Genomic DNA, 20,250 nt, shown 5'->3' on the forward strand with positions numbered 1-20,250 from the left:
AGAGCCTGTTTGAATATCCTTATTGTCTCCTCATAATTAGTTAAATTTTAACATAAGGTATGAATAGGAATTCTTATGTGATGAAGAGTTTTAAGAATGAAAGCCTATTCAGAAACCTCGCTTAACCTTTTAGGTTGAAGTTTCGTTGATGCACATGTAATGCGCTAAGCTGCTAGTATAAGTACAGTTGTTTTATTTTATTACCAGCGGAGGGGCCCTGCGTTGAACGGGCAAAATATAATGGTAAGAGGCTTGCCAAAAGATAAATTATTATAAAGGAAAAGAAATATTTGTGAGAGGTAATTACCAGTATAATTGATATTTAGCTTTGACCAACATTTCTCCATATTTAAACTTATGATATTATTGCTTTATAATGTTACAATACAAGAACTAGTATTATAACTGATATTTAGCTTTGACCAACATTTCAAAGCTTCACAATGAGCAAGAACAGGAAAAAAGAAAACTTGCTTCATGGAGTTGGGGGAAGGAATTTCAGCGATAGCTCACCCCTTCCCCACTTATGACCTCACCAATTCGATATGCTAAATTTCTTCCATTTCCCTTTCCAAGAATTTTAACCGATGCCTCTGGGCTAACAACTAAAACCATCCCAATACCCATGTTGAACGTTCGCCTCATCTCTGCATCTTCTATCTTTCCAGCCTGCACAAACATAACAATTTACAAAATGGACTAAACACAGAAAAAATTCCACCCCTCAAAATCCAGTCAAAAAAGACAAGGAAAGAAAAATTATGAACAAAAGAAAACTTTCATGCACTTTGCTACAATATAAGAAATGGTCCATACGAACTCAAACCAAAATTGTTACAGAAATTTTCGTACCTCTTGGATCCATTTGAAAATAGGAGGGACTTCCCAAGAGCCTTTATAGATAGCCGCCCCAAGACCTTTCGGAAAGACCCGAGGTATATTTTCTGTAAAGCCACCACCTGTGATGTGGGCTATCCCTTTCACACCTCCTTCGTTTATAATGTCAAGCACCTATATTCAAATTTAAAGATAGGATTACTTTGCTTCCAAAAATTTAATCAGTACTATAACTTTGAGAAACTCAAATATGGACCAGAGGGCTAAGGAAAACCTGCTTAACATAGATAACAGTTGGAGCCATAAGAGCTTCACCTAGTGTAATAGGCTCTCCAGGAAGTTGGTCCTTTAAAGAAAGACCACTTCGGGCTAGGACCCTGTAGTGAAAATGGCAAGATCAGTTATGATTTGATATGAATTATTTGATTTAATTCTAAGAAAAGATCAAAGCATGACAAATTGTGATTACGGACTACCATCATTCAAGTTCAACAAATAATTGGAATTTTGGCAGCTCATATGACTGCCCCATGGGTGCCTCTCTTATTCAAAGCAATCACAGGGGTCTCTTATCTTTCACTGCCTTTGATTAGGAGAGGGCACCCCATATAAGAAAAATGGGGAGCACTCAAATCCTAGGCTGATAATTATTGTTGAACATCTAAGAAAAGAAGCTAACATGATGCATTAATTGTATACATAATTATATCATTCAAGTCACATAAATAATTGTGAAACACATATTACTTAAGTATAACCAACCTTCTCACAAGAGAGAACCCATTAGAATGGACTCCACTTGATGGAAGACCAATGAGAACATCTCCAGCCACAATGTTTTTACCATCAATTACTGCATCCTTTTTTACAATACCAACAGCAAACCCACTGAGATCATATTCCCCATCAGCATAAAAATCTGGCATTTCTGCTGTCTGCAGGTCAAACAGATTTCAACCAAAATCAATGCTAAGTTGTTAACAACCTTGTATTTCTCTCATACAGTCCAAGCTTTGGGGAAACTAGAGGCATTTGTAGATCATCCGAATAGAATAACTAATTAGATAATTCATATCCTCAGAACTTGGAAATCATGTACCGAAGCTGTTAGCTGTGTAAAAGAGAGAGAGAGAGAGAGAGAGAGAGAAATATTTATATAATTGCTTAGCAAACCAAGCATGGTGGAATGAATTTTCGTATGCATAAGATACTTTCAAACTATAGTCCATAAGAAATCCCTGCTGAACATTAAAAAAAAAAAAAAAAAAAGATACAAGGCGTGTATATCCATCATTTCTTAACATTGTCAATCTTCTACAATGATGAAAATGATGTAGTCATGTAATTATTTTTCACCGATAAAAACAAGTGACCCAATGCAAGTGGAAGGGTTTAAAAGGGCTAAGGAAAGACAATGAAAAACATCAGTTGAAATAATGAAAAATGATTCAAGGGCTTACAATTTAACCATACCAAGTAGAATTGCAAAAGAAGATTTATGCAGATGGCCCCATGTAGTTGTTGTATCAATCTTCTACAATGAAGAAGGAAAAAGGGAGGGTGGAGAATAAAACCTTTTCTGGCAGTGGAACCAATCATATCCATTCCTAACCAATAACTGAGTAAAAAGCAAGACATCATATAGTGATAGTCACACAATTGTGAGAAATGAAACCTTTCCACATCATCCACCATTAGGCAGCCTCAACCCCCTTCTGCATGCACCACATCTACAACCTCACCATTAATAAGCTAAGCTAAGCGAAAAACTTCCCGGAAGTTTATTTGTGCATGCATGCATATAATATTCACTGACATTCAGAACAAAAAATGAGCATAAGTGCACATAAAGAAATGGAAATACCTCTCCTCCTAAAAGAGCACAATCAGATTGTCGGCATCCATCAACAATACCTTTTATAACCTGAGCGAGCAAGGGAAATCAGAGAACTGCCTTTTACCACAAATTAATAATTGCATTTACAAATGAAACTCTCATCAAGTAAATGTTTAAGGCAGACTCCACCTTTTCAGCAAGATCGACATCAAGATGGCTTGTTGCAAAGTAATCGAGGAAGAACAGTGGCTTTGCTCCAGATGTGACAATGTCATTGACACTCATGGCAACCTGGAAAGCAGGCACATTACAAATCCTAAACTTATTCTTATAATACACATTGAAAGATTCAGTTCAAATTATACCAAATCAATCCCAATAGTCTCATGTATTCCAGTTTCAAAAGCAAGCTTAAGCTTTGTTCCTACACCATCTGTACCAGCAACAAGGTAGGAATCCCCTGTTGATGAGAACACCGTGAGAATCTTGGGAAAAGTTTCCAGACACCAAAAGTTGTAAATTTTGAATAAAAAGTAGCTCTTAGAAAGATGACGAAACGGAAAGAAGAAAACTTTGTCGCTTTTTCGGTAAAATGAAGCAAATATTTCATAAATTAGTTATAACCTAAGAAGAGTCTCTATAATGCTCAAACGGGTCATTAGGGTACTAACCATCACTTCTTTCCTTCTTCGTGAATTAAATAGAACCTCTGACGTAAAAAAAAATGGTGATAAGAAGTAAGAAAAAATACCGAGGGGATAAAGGCCTCCAAAGCCTCCGATTCCCGAAACCATCTTCGAGATTCTTCGAACTAACTCCGACCCTGCATCTATGTCGACGCCAGCGTCCTTGTATGTCAGACCTTCTCCATCACCATTTCTATTCGAGTTCGAGATTATTGAACTTTGCTTCACAATTCGTTTTGTTCTCGCAACATTGCCACCGGTTGACAGTAGCCGAAATTTGTCGGAGAAGCACAGGAACTCGGGCTTGCAGAGAAATCGTTTTGAAGAGTAGGGTTTATGCTCGGAGGGTCTGCTGGAAGCTGCAATGCAGCGTACAAGTTCTGTGTTGGCTGTGCAACTGGTTTTCATCGCGAGAAGGAGGAGAACTCTGAAAACTGAGAGGGAAAGTTGGAAATTGGAATGGAAAACTAACGAGGGGGACGAGGGTTTGTACAATTGTACTAGAGAAGGGGTTTTTGTAGGGAAGAGATACTCTCGTGCACAAGGACTACTGTTGTAATGAAGAATCATCCCATCCACCGTTCAATTTATTCTACTGTATTGATCTAAGCCGTCAAACACATAGATTGCTTGATATCCTCTTACAAATAAATGAATAATGCAACTATCAGCGAGTTAATTCACTGCACAACAGCACAAACACCTTACACGTGACGTGAGGATACCTTCTGGCCGCGGGCTTCCCGTTGGGCTTTTGTAAATTTGAATGGGCCCCGTCCGAAGGCCCGAGCCCGAAAAGTGTAAAATGCTATGTTTGGGTAAGATAGGTTTGAACCCCATCTTTCCTACCTATTTTAGTGATTTTCACAAGTAATAGTAGCTTTTCAGTATTCATCAACGCTCCACCTTGTCAATATAAAAACATATCTTCTTAGATACATTCCATAGATGGAAGATAAGGAGAGAAAACGTGTTAGGAATTTGGAATGGAGGAATAGATTTATCAGAATAGGGATGCAAGTCGGGTCAAGTTAATTCGGCTAATCTAACTTAATCCAAGTTGTTGAACTTCACTCCAACCCTAATCCAATCGAAAGTTTTCGAAATAGATTATAATTGTGTTGGGTTTGATGATTTTATTTATTTTTATTTAGTTTTTGTTAAATGTTTTTGATGAGGATTAATTTGGCATGATCTATTAAATAAAAGTTACGTGGACGCGATCTCTATGTAGGATGACAATTCAATAAGAGAGTCTAGTCAGTGGTATGTGGAGTTTGACATAAAGTCACTTTGGCATAAGGTCACCTCGGCGCAATACCACCTCGGCGGCTAATTGAGTTTAGGGCCCAGGAACCGAAGTGACACATAATAAATCCCAATAGCTTCCCAGCATATTTCAAATATTGTGGGATCATATTGCATAACGGCAAGCCTTATCTTCTCCCTGTCCGAATCAGGTGGCGATAATGAAGTTCATTGACTGATATGTTACTTCCCGACTAAAGCAGAAACGGATCTCGTCCATTCAAGTCATAAATCTCAGAACTGTTCCGAGATACTCGTAATAACTTAGCTATATAAATGCATCAACCCCTCCATGGTCTAGGTACAAGTGATTACTTGCATCCAAGCTCTCTAGCACTCAGATTCTATCTCGCAATCACAACATAGTACTGACTTAAGCATCAGAGCGACCCCATCGGGTTAACCGCCCCAGGTGCTCTAATCCTCTATCTTGTAGCTTGGTTCAGCTTGCTACACGACTAAGGTCTAGGTCATCTTCCAGCTAGGAGCTTCTAGATCGTGCATCATCAATTGGCGTCATCTGTGGGAACACAACCGAAAGATCATCCCAAATTCTTTACAGTTTCAAACTCAATCTTAACCTCAATGGCATCTTCCAGCCACAACGATAAGGGTAACATGAACATCACTGGGGGCCAAGATCAGCAGATAGTCTCTCCCTAAGGACCCTCGGTGACAATCGGCCAATTCACCATTCCTTTGATCATATCTGGAGTCCCATCATTGTCCTCACCCCACACTACCCAACAAGTGAGTGTCCCACTCCCCTAGGTGAGTGCTACATTTTCGGAGCCTTTCGTGATTCCCCCTGAGATGGACACTCCTAGTTCAACAACCTCGTCCAGAGTGTCCAAACAATGCAGATTCAGATGCAACAGATTCATCAATTCCATCAATATTACTTTTATCAACAGTAGTTCCCACCGTTGCAACCAAACTAGTCGGCGAACAACCAACACTAGTCCCCGCCCCGCAGGGAAAGAACTTCATAAGTACTGGCCCCTAATTCGGGGTGAACCCCGCCCTGGGGTGTTGTAGGTGACCAACGTACTCCCCTTGCTTCTCGAAGAGAAAGCCCGAGGAGTATACCTGAATCCAGCTAGCTTGAGAGGCGTAGCAGGCAAATTTCCCATGTGGAGCACCGATTCGAGGTCTGAGGTGCGGGCTCCAAGAGAGACCCCTCGGTTCCTCGCATCAGCCAACATCAAACACATTATGAAGAGGAGGCGGCGAGAAGAATCTCTGAACCAGCTCACCCTACTATTCGAAGTAAGATCAAAGTGCCTAACAACACGGAGGCCGGTAGTACAAATGTCGCTCCATCCAAAAAGCAACAACAACGACGTCGCAAGACTCGCCGTTCATCAGCAAGAAATGATCCAACAACAATGCCCAACCATCCAGCTGACCAAGGTCAGGAAAGAGAGGAGGTGAGCTCGGTGGCCATAGGAACAACGCTTGCTCTTTTGAGCCGGCTTTCTCCCTTGACACCCGAGCTCCTAGTAGCCCCAATGCCGAAAGATTTCAAGGTCCCACTGCTAGACAAGTACGATGGGTCTTTTGATCCCATTGATCATGTAGACACATTCCAGTCCTAAGTGCACCTTGCTGGGGCGGATGCGGCTTGTATGTGTGTGGCTTTCTCCACCACATTCAAAGGAGTAGCTCAGACCTGGTACAGAAACCTAGCATCGGGTTCCATCGAAAGTTGGGCACAGTTTGCAAACATGTTCATGGCCCACTTCATCACTAGTAAGAAGTGCCTGAAGTCACAGGAGAGCCTTTTGAACGTGGTGTAGAGGGGGGGGGAGAGTCATTCCGCTACTATATCAAACGCTTCAACGAGACATGCCTACAAATACTAGATCTTGACCCAAAAGTACGTCTCACCGTAGCACGCAAAGGCATCACCCATAAAGAGTTCAAGTGGCAAGTTGTAGCCAACAAACCAAAAAACATCACCGAGTTCCTCTAGTTGGCAGACTAGTTTATCAGCACTAAAGAGGAAATAAACCAGAAAACTGACAACCAGCCAGGAGAAAAAATGAAGAGAAAGGAAGAGGAGACGAGAACAAGAAAAGAAAGACAAGTAAGTCCCCCAAGCGAAGAAGCAAATCCCCCTCGCGGAGTTACAGGTCAGGTCACACAAAGCGAGGAGAGATCTTAATGGCAATAAAGGATTCCCCTATCGTTAGATGGCCACCTAGACTTCGCGGAGACCCAACGACCAGGAACTCGAACGTCTATTGTCACTTTCATTGGGACCATGGTCACAACACAAAAAACTATAGAAACCTCTACGGCGAAATTAAAGAGTTGATCCATCGTGGGTACTTGAAAAGTACATTCTACACGAAGAAAAGGAACAGGGGAACCGATAGGGAGATTGGAAAAAAGATGCCCTAGAGAGTAACAGACAAAACGAACAGCCACCTCGCCTGCTACTAGAAGAGAGACCGATCCACAGAATGATTAATATGATCACCGGGGGATCTATTGTAGCGGGGTGCACAGTGGTAGCTGGGAGAAAATTATTCCGAGAGCTAAAGCACGAAGCAGAGAACCCACCCAAACGACCTTGGATAGGAGAACCAATCAACTTTATCGAGGACGACGCCCGCGGGATTCAGTATCCTCATAGCAAAGCCCTGGTCGTGAAGATGGTCATCAATGACTTTGAAGTAAGGCGGATCTTGGTGGACTCAGGTAGTTCGGTAGATATCCTCTTCAAGGAAACCTTTGACAAGCTACAATTACAACAAAGTAACCTAACGCCGGTAGACGCCCTACTAGTAGGGTTCAACGGAGAAGAAGTTAGGCCTATAGGTCATGTCACAGTACCAGTTAAGGTGGGCACGTGGCCAAATATTGTCTGGGTTCAAGCACAAATTCTTGGTGGTCACTACCCCATCCCCGTACAACGCAATTATAGGTCGGCCTATTACGCATGTTTTACGCACAATAGTGTCGACCTACTACCTCGCGATGAAGTTCCCAACGAATTGGGGAGTGGGAGTAGTACGAGGCGACCAGCTCGAGTCCCGGAGGTGTTGTGTGGCTGCTCTCAAAAGAAAAGCAAAGATAGCAAAGGACGTTGAACTGGAATGACTGGCAGACTACAGTGAGGAATGAGCTGCCCCGATGGAAGAGACGATCCACATTCCAGTGCCCGAGACCGAACCGACTAAGACTCCAGATCGGAACACTCGTAAGCGAACCACTTCGAAATCAACTAGTAAGTTTACTACTTAACAATTTAGACGTTTTTGCCTGGTCTGCAACAGAAATGCCTGGAATTTACCCTTGTGTCATAACTCATAAATTGAATGTGGACCATTTAGTTAGGCCAGTACGACAAAAAAAAAATGAAACCTCACCTCGGAACGGTGGAGGGTAGTTAATGAGGAGGTCGGGAAGCTCCTCGCTGCAGATTTCATCAAGGAGGTCCATTACCCAAGATGGGTCACAAACCTGGTGCTCGTGAAGAAAGCCAATGGCAAGTGACGCATGTGTGTCGACTACATTGACCTAAACAGAACCTGCCCAAAGGATTGCTTCCCCCTACCCAGAATTGACCGCCTAGTAGATGTGACCTCAGGGCATGAGTTGTTGAGTTTCATGGACACCTACTCCTACTATAATCATATTAGAACGAACAAGGCTGACGAAGACAAAATTGCCTTTGTAACTGAACTAGGGCTATACTGCTATAGAGTTATGCCCTTTGGTTTGAAAAACGTTTGAGCAACCTTCCAACGACTTGTAAATAAATATTTTGATCATTTGATTGGCAATAAAATGGAGTGTTATGTTGACGACATGGTTGTAAAGACCTAGTTCTCTGAATCTTTAATTAATGATTTAGACATTGTTTTCCAAATTTTAAGAAAATATAATATGAAATTAAATCTGAATAAGAGTGTCTTCGGAATCACTTCGGGAAAGTTTTTAGTCTACATAGTCAACCGACGTGGCATCGAAGCCAACCCAGAAAAGATAAGGCAATTATGGACATGAGCCCACCTCAGAAAATAAAAGAAGTCCAGAGGCTGACTGGCTGGGTAGCAGACCTAAGCCATTTCATGTCCAAGTCGGCAAGTTGATGCCTCCCCTTCTTTAAAGCCATTAAAAAGAATGAGACTTTCGAATGGACTAAAGAATGTCAGTTCGCGTTTGACGAGCTCAAATGGTATCTAAGTACCACCACAGTTTTAACCTGATCTGAGGAAGGTGATGTTTTGAAGTTGTACCTCTCTGCGACTGACAAGGTAGTCAACTCGGTACTAATTAGGGAGGTAGACCGGGTTCAACGGTCTGTCTACTATGTAAGTAAGGTACTACAGGACGCAGAGACCAAATAGCCCGACATCGAGAAGCTGGCGTACGCGCAAATGGTAGCAACTCGAAAATTATGCCCCTACTTCCAAGCCCATACCATTGTTGTCCTTACGGATAGACCTCTGAGGTACATCCTACTTAAACCTGAGGTGTCTGGGAGGTTGACGAAGTGGTCCATCGAGCTCAGCAAATACGACCTCTGGTTCGAGCCACAACCAGCAATCAAAGCCCAAGTCATGGCAGACTTCGTAGCAGAATGCATGTTCAGCCCACCGACCCCTGAACTGATTGAGCCCGCTCGCATGTCGGAGGCATCAACCAATGCAGCACCGGTCCCGGTCGTAGCAGTACCGACTTGGGACGAGGAGCCCTGGATCCTCCATGTCAATGGCTCGTCTAACCAATGAGGAAGCAAAGCGGGACTGATACTATACGGCCCGAGCGAGGTGAAGCTGGAGTATGCTCTCCGATCGGATTCGAGGCATCGAACAACGAGATAGAGTATGAGGCGCTAATTGCCGGGCTCAACTTAGCAAAGGAGATGGGAACGAAGCACCTCATCGTCTATAGTGACTCTCAACTGGTAGTTAACCAAGTCAATGGTGACTATGAAGCTCGTGACTCGACCATGGTGGCCTACTTAACCAGAGTCAGAAGGATCCTGCTGAGCTTCTGCTCCTGCTTTATTAGACAAATTCTGAGGTTCGAAAATGCCGAGGCTAATGCCCTATCACGACTAGCAAGTACGAGTGAAAACACTATGTGAACTGAACGTGCACACCCCCCGAGGTTGAAAGACTGTGGATTTGCGGACTTGTGGCGAACAAAATGGGCCCTTTGGCCCCTATTTATAGCCAATATATTCGGGAATCAACGATCAAGATCAACACGATCTGATGGCTCTTAGGAAAACCGGTTGCACACCCCCAGAGGTTGAAATCGATTTAGCGTGTGTTTTGACATCCACGCATACCAGGTATGTGATTTGGGTCACTTCCTGGTTGAATCGAACAGTTGAATAGTTCCGACCAACAACTCCCCCTCCACATCACCTAGATTCCGTGTCAAATCCACCTAAGCTCGTTGTGAACTCCCCGCTCGGGTTAGGACACCTATCACGAGGAGTGGGGGGCAATTGATGAGGAGTAATTTGGCACGACCTAGTAAATAAAAGTCACATGGACATGATCTACATGTAGGATGACAACTCAGCAAGGGGAGCCTAGTCAGCGGTATGCGGAGCTTGACATAAAGTCACTTCGGCATAAGGTCACCCGGGAACCAAAGTGACACGTAATAAATCACAATAGCTTCCTAGCAGACTTCGAATATTGTAGAATCATACCGCATAATGGCAAGCCTTATCTTCTCCCCGTCTGAATCGGGCGGCGATAGTGAAGTTCATTGACTGATATGTTACTTCCCGATTAAAGCATAAATGGATCTCGTCCATTTAGGCCGTAGATCTCGAAACTGTTCCGAGATACCCGCAATAACTCAGCTATATAAAGGCATCAACCCCTCCATGGTCCAGGTACGCGCGATTACTTGCATCCAAGCTCTCTAGCACTTAGATTCTAGCTCGCAATCACGACACAATACTAACTTAAGCATCAGAGCGACCTCGCCGGGTTAACCGCCTTGGGTGCTCTAATCCTTTGTCTTGCTGGTCCAACTCGCTACACGACTACGGTCCAGATCATCTTCCAGCTAGGAACTTCCAAATCGTGCATCATCAATTCTTGTTTTTTAAACTTTGGAATTGGGGTCAAGACTGCAACCTTAACTGAATCCCAAGTTAAGTTGGATTGATAATTTCCAACTCCAATCTTAACTTGAACACCAATCCAATCCAACTTTTTTGAGTTGGGATCTAATTAGCCCAAGTTGTGGACTTATCAAAATCACTTCTCAAGAATAATAGTGCTGACTGTTTTCTATAAAACAAGTATGCAACTATTAAAGGTCATGGATATGGTTGTTTGTACATTATTAGTACTACTGTGAGAGCCAATGCTATACATCGTGCAAAGTAAAATGTAAAGGTATAATTTAATATTATGCGGTCAAATATAACTTTTATGAGGTGTATCAAAACTAAATCTTCTATAATTTTTTTTTTTGTTTTTCTTTCTTTTTTTTGTTTTGTTTTTTGTATTGATTACTTGTCTTTATCCTCATAGGGCCCTTAATTCAATTTCCATGGAACATTTTTTTTTATCTAGCGCAGTTTTGAAAAAGTACAAATGCAATTATGTACAGTGTAAATACATACAAAATAGTTTAAAATGCAAGGTTTTGCATTGTATATGTTTGTATAGGGCTCAAAACCGCATCTCATCTGAGGCTTACCCAGTTAGCCACCTCGGATCTGTATTAAGATAAGAAGGATTGGAATGTGATGTTAATTATATGAGCAGGGAAAATAAGAGCTTGTCCTCACATCTATTGTTTTGGTTTTTGAAGAATGATAGTTGTAAGAATATGAAACTTAATTTAGAGGAGCTGGTGTAGAAACACAGTAGGTCCGATAATAGAGCTGCCCATTTTTGTGGCCAGTCGTGATTGTGTGCATGGAGAGTGGGTGGACTCCCCTCCTTTGAGGTTTTGGGGAGGCTTTTGTTAGTTGCTAATATATTCATTTGTCTATAAGGGGGCATTCCTTTGTTTTTTTTTTTAGATTTTGAGAGGGGGGAAAGTTAGTCAATGGGATTTTGGTTCTCATTGACCAAGAATTGTATGTTCATTTTTCAGATTTATGTGGGGACAAGGGAAAGTTTATTTTCCCAGATAAATGATACCTATCTCCTAGGTGGGTAAATAACTTTCCCACTTATGAGGAAAGTTGCTAACACTTGAATGGGACAAAAATGCCCCTTTAAATAATAGATTTTTATGACTAAAATAGTTATTACCTTATTTAACTGAGAAATAAAAGAACATGGGTAAATGCACTTACCCGGGTAAGTGTTTCCTAGAAAAAACTTACTCAGGTAAGTTTGTGGCAAACTTATAGGCTCAGTTCAGGAGTATAAATGCAAATATGTAGAGTGCAAAACCTTATGTTTTGTAATATTTTGTATGTATTTGCACTGCACGTATTTGCATTTATACTCTTTCCAAACTGAGCCATAAAGAACATTATATGACTAGACTATCAACAACCACTCTTATATGTGTACGGAAAAATGTTTTGTAGTTAGGTCAAGAATATATTTTTTATATGACATGAAGGGAAGACATGATAGATCCAAGATTCAAAATATCGCAATGTATTAGTTTGTATCAATCTATACTTATTGGTTTTCAATATGACAAATAATGGGAGTTGCAAGGTGCCAACCAGCTGGTTGGTAAGGTCTCTTGTTGGTCTTAGTGGAGACTTGAGATCAAATCCTGCTTGCACCTGGATTGGGCCGGGTTTACAGGTTGGGGGGATGGGCTAACTCTCCTTTCGAAAGATTAAAAAAAAAAAATTATTTCAACATTTAATATGATGGATAACTTGTCAAAAAATATTTTGAACCTTGGATCTACCATTCGTCCCTTCATGCCGAAACAATATATTCTTGACCTAATTATAATACATTTTTCTTTCTATACACATATACAGGAGTGTGTTTGTTGATAGTCTGGTCATATAGTTGAAAATTGAAAAAAGAACAGATGTTTCAATCAACTTAAATTCTTGATATGCAAATTTTGCACATCAAGACAATTGATACTTTGAACCTTCCGTTGGTCTAAAGCGCCCATTGTAATATTGGCCAAGTGTTCATTCTACATCAGCACCATGTCCCACCTTTTATTGGTAGTAGACCTAGCAATTGGGCTGGGTGGGTCGGGTTGGGGTTGGGCCAGCGAATGCTGAATTCTAACCTTAAATATTCGGGTTAGGGTTTATTCATGGGTCAATTTGGGTTATTCCTAAAAATAACTAAAATTTGAAAAATAAAGAAAAAATACATGAAAATGTCAAAATTAAAGGAATTCATCTTAAAATTCCAAATGTAAAATAAAAAAAAAACTTGAATATTCAACAATTCAAAGAGTAAATGATAAAGAATAAAGATTAAATAGTAAATATTAGGGATGCTCACGGTTCGGTTAGGCTAATTTTTGAAATCGAACTGGGGTTACTAGTTTTTGGAAAACCAGTAACCAAAACCGAATCAAAGCCAATTGGTTAACTAATTGACCGGTTCGGTTAACCATCAGTTCAATTTGTCGGTTTTTGGGTTTTTTATTATTTACAATATTTATTATAGAAAAATATATAAATATATAATAAAATACTAGAAATATATAATTTTATATTTTAAACAATAAATAATATATTATATATTATAAATATATAAATATTTATATATAATGCATATTTATTAATTTATAATACATAGAAAATATAAAATATATATAATATATAAATATACATAAAGTATATAAATATATGTATACTAGTCGGTTCGGTTAACCGCCGGTTTTCTATTTTGGTTAACCGAAACTGAATCGATCGGTTTAGTTAACCGAATTTTTTATTCGACTTCAGTTGGTTCGGTTTTTTGGTTTTTCTCACCCCTAGTAAATATTAAAGAGTGGAAACTTCTAAGTTCTAACAATACATAAATAGTCCCAATTAGACCTAGCAATCGGGGGCCAATAGGTTGACCCAACCCAACCCAACCCAACCTAGCTTTTTTCCTAGTCAATCGGGTCGGGTCATTCTCAAATCCAGGTATCTAAATATGAGACCCTGCCCTTTTTTTTTTTTTTGTTTGGGTCGGTTGGGTTCATGGGTTGAGTCAACTTTTTGCCAGGTCTAATTGTAGTTTCCCCAACAAATATCAATCACTTATCCAAAAGATGTACTTCTTAATAATAAATTTGCTCAAAAAAAGGGATTTATCATGAAGCATGGAAAATGCACTCTGCTAGAATTTGCCCTATGAAAATTCCATCCGTGGGCTCAGTTTGGCTGTAGGGACAAATTTCATTTGCATTAGCTTAAATGCACTATAGTGCAAATAATTTGAGTGTAAATTCTGGTTTTTCTGTTGTTTTGGATTTGATAGTCTTATTTGTTTATAAGAAGCAAAATAGGTAGTAAAATGGTTTTGTTCCCACCTTATATGTAAGAGGACAAAGGGATTTCCCTATACGCAAAAACTCTGCACACATTCTAAATGGATGAGAATCCAACTACACATTGGGAACATCCTCCTATGAATAATTTAACATACATGCACGGAATAGATTTCTAATGTATGGCTGGATGCCATGTGAGATCCAAGCTCAGTAGAAGGGTTAGGACTACAACTTGGGTCAGGTTTGGCTGAAAATCGTTAAAATTTTAATGGGGCCAAACCCTGACCTGATCCCAATGTAATAAAATTCTTCAAACCGGGCAACATTTGCAGCCCTAAGGAGGATTCCTTGTTTAGGAGCGAGATAGGAAGTTATATAATGTTGTTCCCACTTTATATGCGAGAATTGAAATAGGTGGAAGGTGTTACAAATTTTGCATCGATTTTTTAGATGAAAAATTTGCACTGCCAATGAATGCAAATGTGACAAAGTAGGAATTTGTATCAAATAAGAGTGCAGATCATTATTGCAAACAAATGGATGCAAAAGCAAGTTAGGTGCAAATTTTGTATCTGATTCAGATTTGCATTGCAAACAAACAGAGTCTTATTAATTACTTAATGAATAGCAAAAATTATATGTTGGGTTCAATGTCATGGCTCATAGTTAACTACCCCGGGGGGCCTAGTTATATATATGTTGGGTTCAAGAAGACATGTTCATTTTCAAAACCAAGTTGGAAAATAATTAAATAAACCACCCTTTGTCCGAGTAGCAAGTAAATAGTTCAACCATTGGCATCAAATGGGCCATCAACCAATGTTCTCAGAATTAAATAATAAAATTTAAAAACAAATATAAATATTACAAAATTATAAAAATCGTGAAAATTTTTAGGCACATCTCTAATATCATCTATTTCTCATATCAAACAACAATAAGCATGTTATGTCAAAGTATTTTTATTCGATGAAAATGAAATACAAGATTTAAAGCTAACCAAAAAATGAATTTGTCTTCCTATTCAAGTGGTGTGCCAATGATTAAACCTTTAAGTCAAATGGATCAACCCATGCTATCATAAATAAATAATAAATATTTAAAAAGATAGAGACACCAAAATATTAAAAACATAGAAATTTTGTAAAAAAAAAACATTTGGGTGCATCTTTAATATTATATATCCATCATATTAAACAAAAATAAGTTCAATATAAAAGAGTTACTTTTATTAATGATAGAAATAGAATTAAAAACTAAACTAACTTAAAAAGAAAACTATTTTGCATCTAATTAATAGTCAATGGCCCATATGGAGGCAAATTAGGTGGGCTTAACTCAAGCTTGTATTCAACTTGGCCCCAAGCTTATCCCTTAGGTGGCTAAAGTCAAGCTTGGTTATATACATATAACCATAAATTAATACATATACATTTTATACACACACATTTTATATTAAATTTTGTCATGGAGCTAATTGATAGATTCAAGTCCAAGATTAATCCAAATGCATCAAATTTTGATGCAAGTTGGAGGTTGGGCACAAGTTGAACAGATTGTGCTTGACTTTGGTTTGAAGCCTTAGGTCCAATGCATAAGGTTGGGCTTGAGTTAAGTTTAAATTCAGCCCAACCTACTTGACTTACACCATAATGGTCCAATCGTTTGGGTAAGTTAGTTAACTGATGATATTGTCATAATTAAATAATAAAAAACTTAAAAAATAGATAAAAACACAAAAAAATAAAAAAATACATAAAATTAATAGAAAATTTTGAGATATCTAAGGTATTACCAATTTATCATATCAAACAAAAATAAGTGTGATAAACAACCATTGTATTTAAAATTAATTATGCAAATGGAATAAAAAATTTAAAGTTGCCCAAAAATGATATATTTTTTTTAAGTCAAAGTCAACAAATAGTGTCATAGTTATATAAAAAAAAACTAAAAAACAGATAAAATTTGTAGACATCTCTAATATCATATATTTATAATATTAAACAAAAACAAATATAATAAATAATAAATATTTTTATTAACAATGAAAATGAAATATAAAATCTAAATCCACCTGCACATCATGCTTTTATTACATATCCTTTTTAAGTGGTTCTAATAAGGATATTCAATTATTAATGTTATCTAAAATTAACATGTGCAAATGCACTGGCATATTTACTAGTAGTTCATACTTCACCAATATAGAATTTCTATCCTTTGGCATCAATCAAAAAGAGAGAATAGTAAATGGGGGGGTGGGTGGGGTGGGGGGGGGGAACTCTTGTTGATTTGAATGCACCATCTTGTTTATAAATGGGATTCCCTTATTTAAGAAATTGAAAAAAACAATAGGTCACATTGAAATACATCAAGCCAATAATTTTACAAGAGTATTCTCCTTTTTCACTACCCAAATTTTGGAAAAGGAGCACATAGTTTTTAAAACAACAGAGCCAACACATTTTCCATTTGTCTCATCGAGAATCACTATTGAATGAATTTGCTACATGAAATAAGGAGGTGATGTATGAACACTGGATGCATTTTGGGTTGGCATTTCATTTACTAAGCATCAACTTGAAACTTTGCTTATTGGGCTTAAATAAAAGAAGGTCTTTTATTTTTGTGAGAAACAAGAAGTGGTTCCCTATATTCATGTCCAAAGCAAATTTACCATTCATCTTACTCGATGGTTCCCAAGCAAATCATAACTTCTATGCAAATTAAGAGGAGGTTCCAACCATAACTTCGAATTAGGAACATAAACAGGCAAACACACAAAGGCACAACTTTGAATCATGAATACAGTCATCTCAAAGTTGCAATCTATACAATATAATTCTAGTTATAACACAAATTAAGTTTCAAGCTTCACAAACTTTTAATCAAACATGTTATAGATTCCTTGTTGTATTCTTATTTAAGATATATTATAGAATTTCATTTCTACCCTCGTACACAATTCAACAAGAAGGTAACAATAGAGGGCTACATTTATCCTACAATACCTACTCTCAGTTCTATTAAGACATATATACCCATTTTACACTCAAGTTCAAATCAAAAGATATCTATATTTATATTAGAAAGAGAAAAGAGGGGAGGTGAGGGATCTTCTCACCATAGAGCTCACATGCATCTTCTACCTCTCTCATTGTTCACCCATGTGGTTATTTATTTTCAAATTAAATTACAAAAATATAAGAAGTTGCAATAAAATACATAAATAATAATAATAATAATAATAATAGTAATAATAATAATAATAATAATAATAATAATAATAATGTAATAATAATAATAATAATAATAGTAATAATAATAATAATAATAATAATAATAATAATAGTAAGATCATTCTTAAAACTCTCTTTTTTTTATCCCCAATAATGAATGTTCATTACATTTTCTTTCCCCATTAAATCTATTCTTTCCACTTAAAATGTAAATTAGATGAATCGGGTCAAGTTAAGAGCCAACCAAATTTAATTTAAAAATAAATAACTATGTCTGAGAAATGAGAGGAGGATGTCTATGTGATCTTTGTGGTGAGAACTGAGAAGATTATTGGGTCAAACTAAGAGCCAAACCAAAACTAACCCTAGACATGACACTGACCTGGACCCAAAATTGTCAATCCAAAACCAAAATTCTGTTCAAATCGAAAGGTATTAATAAGGAATTGAAAACTTCATCGATCTAAAATTCTGCTCATTTGAAACAAAGAGAATAACCATTTTGCCCTAAGGTATAAGTCAAAAGCATTAACAATAAGGTGGAAAAATTCATCCAGCTAAAATTCCATAAACTCTAATGGATTAATTATTCATACTTTTTTAAAGTAATATACATAAAGATATAAATACGAACATATATCATCTAATTTACTATTAAAAAATGATATCTGTAATTTACTATAAAAAAAGGAGGAATTTTACATGAAGATTCATCATCATCATCATCATCATCATCATCATCATCTAAATCGATATTGTCCCAGAATTACTGCATGAATCTTATTTTATTATTCCATTCTGTTCAGTGTCATATCAAACTTTACATAAAAAATACAAGAAGCAAATAATGATTCCAATAGGTATCTTAACCTAATTTCTGATGACCATATAATCTATATGGTTGATTGGCATCCCTCCCATTGTGTGGATCTCCTTCTTCACCATCTTTCTTCTTATTATTATTAGGTGTGGGACACATATGCCTAATGTTGTGACTTATGACACCTCATTCCAGCACTGATTCCACTTGAATGAAAGGGAGCATCGTACATCATTTAGAGTTGTCACTGCTACTCACTAACGTTGATTGCCCCATCCCACACTTATTCATCCATCCACTTAATTATCCCAACAATGCCACAACTCTTAAAGTAGAAACATTAATATTGTTGAGTTGAATGTTGATTGCTTTCATGCATCAAAATTTAAACTTTTATATTATATGTAGATTCATAAGCTTCATAAAATAGAATATTTGACATCTTCGTCACATGATTAGTGCCACTTCATCCAAACGCAACCCTGCATTTGGGCTATTATTTTGTTAACACATAACGTGCTATGATGCTCTAGTGCGTCAACCGTTTCCCACCTAAAGACTAAAGACTAAAGTGGTGCAACTCATGACTTGATTAATTCCAACTGTATCAATAACCAATTAATATATGGCGTGACCACAAATAAAAACCATTGGTTGATGGGTTGTAAGAAATAAAGGAGAGTTGTGTCATCTACCACGGGCTGCTCAATTATTGGCTTATTACGTGGTGATGGTCCCACCCAACCTTAAATTCCCCTATTAATATTGTTATTAGTTAACCATATGATATGGATTTGACATTTCAAGGCCTATACACTGATCAGTAATAATATGCCAATTACTTAGGTCTTTGGTTATATCAACATATTATTTATTATTTTAAAAAACAAAAAAGCACAGCTTTCATGTGGGCCCCACACAACACCGCTTTCTGTGAGGTTAGAATAATTCCTTTTATATATATATATATATATATATATATATATATATATATATGGTGTGTATAATGAAAAACCAAGGGTCCTTTTGGTTGGGGGAAGGTAGGTTCTCTACAGACTGTAGGATTTATATGAATAGAGAAGCCTGTATAAGATTTACATAATTTTTCCTATTTTTTCCTTCAATCTAAATACGGCCTAAGGGTCCTTTTGATTTGTGATTGAAATCAGAATTGAAATTCCCCAGAATTGTATATCTCTAATATATCTCTTTTGCCTGTAAGGTTCAAATGGAAACAAACTGAAAATCAAATTCCATAAAATATATATACATGACTCCGAACAAGAGTTGACATGGAATAAAGAGAAATAGGATTTGGGTGGTTTTACTGGAATGAGATTTTCATTTTTAATGGAATTTATAATGGTCATTTCCTCAAATGGGGAAATGTCATTTCACCATTTCACTCAACCAAACAACCGGAATTAAATTTGTCCATCTTGATTTCAATTCTAATCCTCTCTTCCCACACCAAACTGATTTTTCTTTTTTTGAAAGCCCAAGGCAAATAAAACCATGGAAGAGCTTGCGGTTGCTATATAATGCATGACTCTTTTAAATTTTAGGCTCAGTTTGAAAAGAGCATAAATACAAATATACAGACTGTAAAATATTATTTTTTTTTTTGTATATATCCGGTTTTTTGTGTTGTTTATATTTGTATTTGTACTTTCCAAAAATGAGCCTTAGGTTCAGTTTGGGAGGAGTATAAATATAAATATATAGAATGTAAAATCTTGTATTCTATATTATTTTGTATGTATTTACACTGTACATATTTATATTTATACTCCTTCCAAACTGAGCCTTATGTTCAATTTGGAAAGAATACAAATACAAAAATCTAGAATACAAAACCTTGTATTTGTATTTATACTCTTTTCAAACTGAGCTTTAAAAACATGAGTTTTGATAATATTAATCATTTGGACCAAATCCAAATGTAATAAAATATTTTAAAGTTTCGGTAAAAATATTCCAACATATAAATTGAAATATTGTGAAATTTTGATCAAAATATCTGGGCCAAATTTTAGGAGTGAAAAAATATTTGGGCTTGCAGCAAGACGGCCAAATTTTCAGTTTTACATATTATCC

At 37.4% G+C, this 20,250-nt stretch overlaps 1 protein-coding gene across 1 annotated transcript; it reads right to left on the reverse strand.

The window, feature by feature from the left end:
• Positions 1-338: 338 nt before the first annotated feature.
• On the reverse strand, positions 339-3,915 carry PUR5 (phosphoribosylformylglycinamidine cyclo-ligase, chloroplast / phosphoribosyl-aminoimidazole synthetase / AIR synthase (PUR5)). The gene is made up of 8 exons (XM_088978725.1): positions 3,426-3,915; positions 3,040-3,134; positions 2,864-2,965; positions 2,702-2,761; positions 1,600-1,772; positions 1,112-1,214; positions 853-1,011; positions 339-669 (listed from the first exon to the last, which is right to left on the reverse strand). Exons 1-8 carry the CDS (start codon positions 3,766-3,768, stop codon positions 499-501), a joined length of 1,206 nt encoding a protein of 401 aa, XP_088834851.1. The 5' UTR covers positions 3,769-3,915; the 3' UTR covers positions 339-498.
• Positions 3,916-20,250: the final 16,335 nt, after the last annotated feature.

Source organism: Nelumbo lutea, chromosome 3 (assembly GCF_056320005.1).
Source record: "Nelumbo lutea isolate HS-2025 chromosome 3, American lotus-T2T, whole genome shotgun sequence".
Classification (NCBI taxonomy): Eukaryota; Viridiplantae; Streptophyta; class Magnoliopsida; order Proteales; family Nelumbonaceae; genus Nelumbo; species Nelumbo lutea.

Coding starts and splice junctions, on each gene's coding strand:
- PUR5 (XM_088978725.1), bottom strand. CDS start 3,768: ATGAAAACCAGTTGCACAGCCAACACAGAACTTGTACGCTGCATTGCA. Junction 2,966..3,039: donor AGACTATTGGGATTGATTTG/GTATAATTTGAA, acceptor CCTGCTTTCCAG/GTTGCCATGAGTGTCAATGA. Junction 1,773..2,701: donor GTGCTCTTTTAGGAGGAGAG/GTATTTCCATTT, acceptor TTTGACCTGCAG/ACAGCAGAAATGCCAGATTT.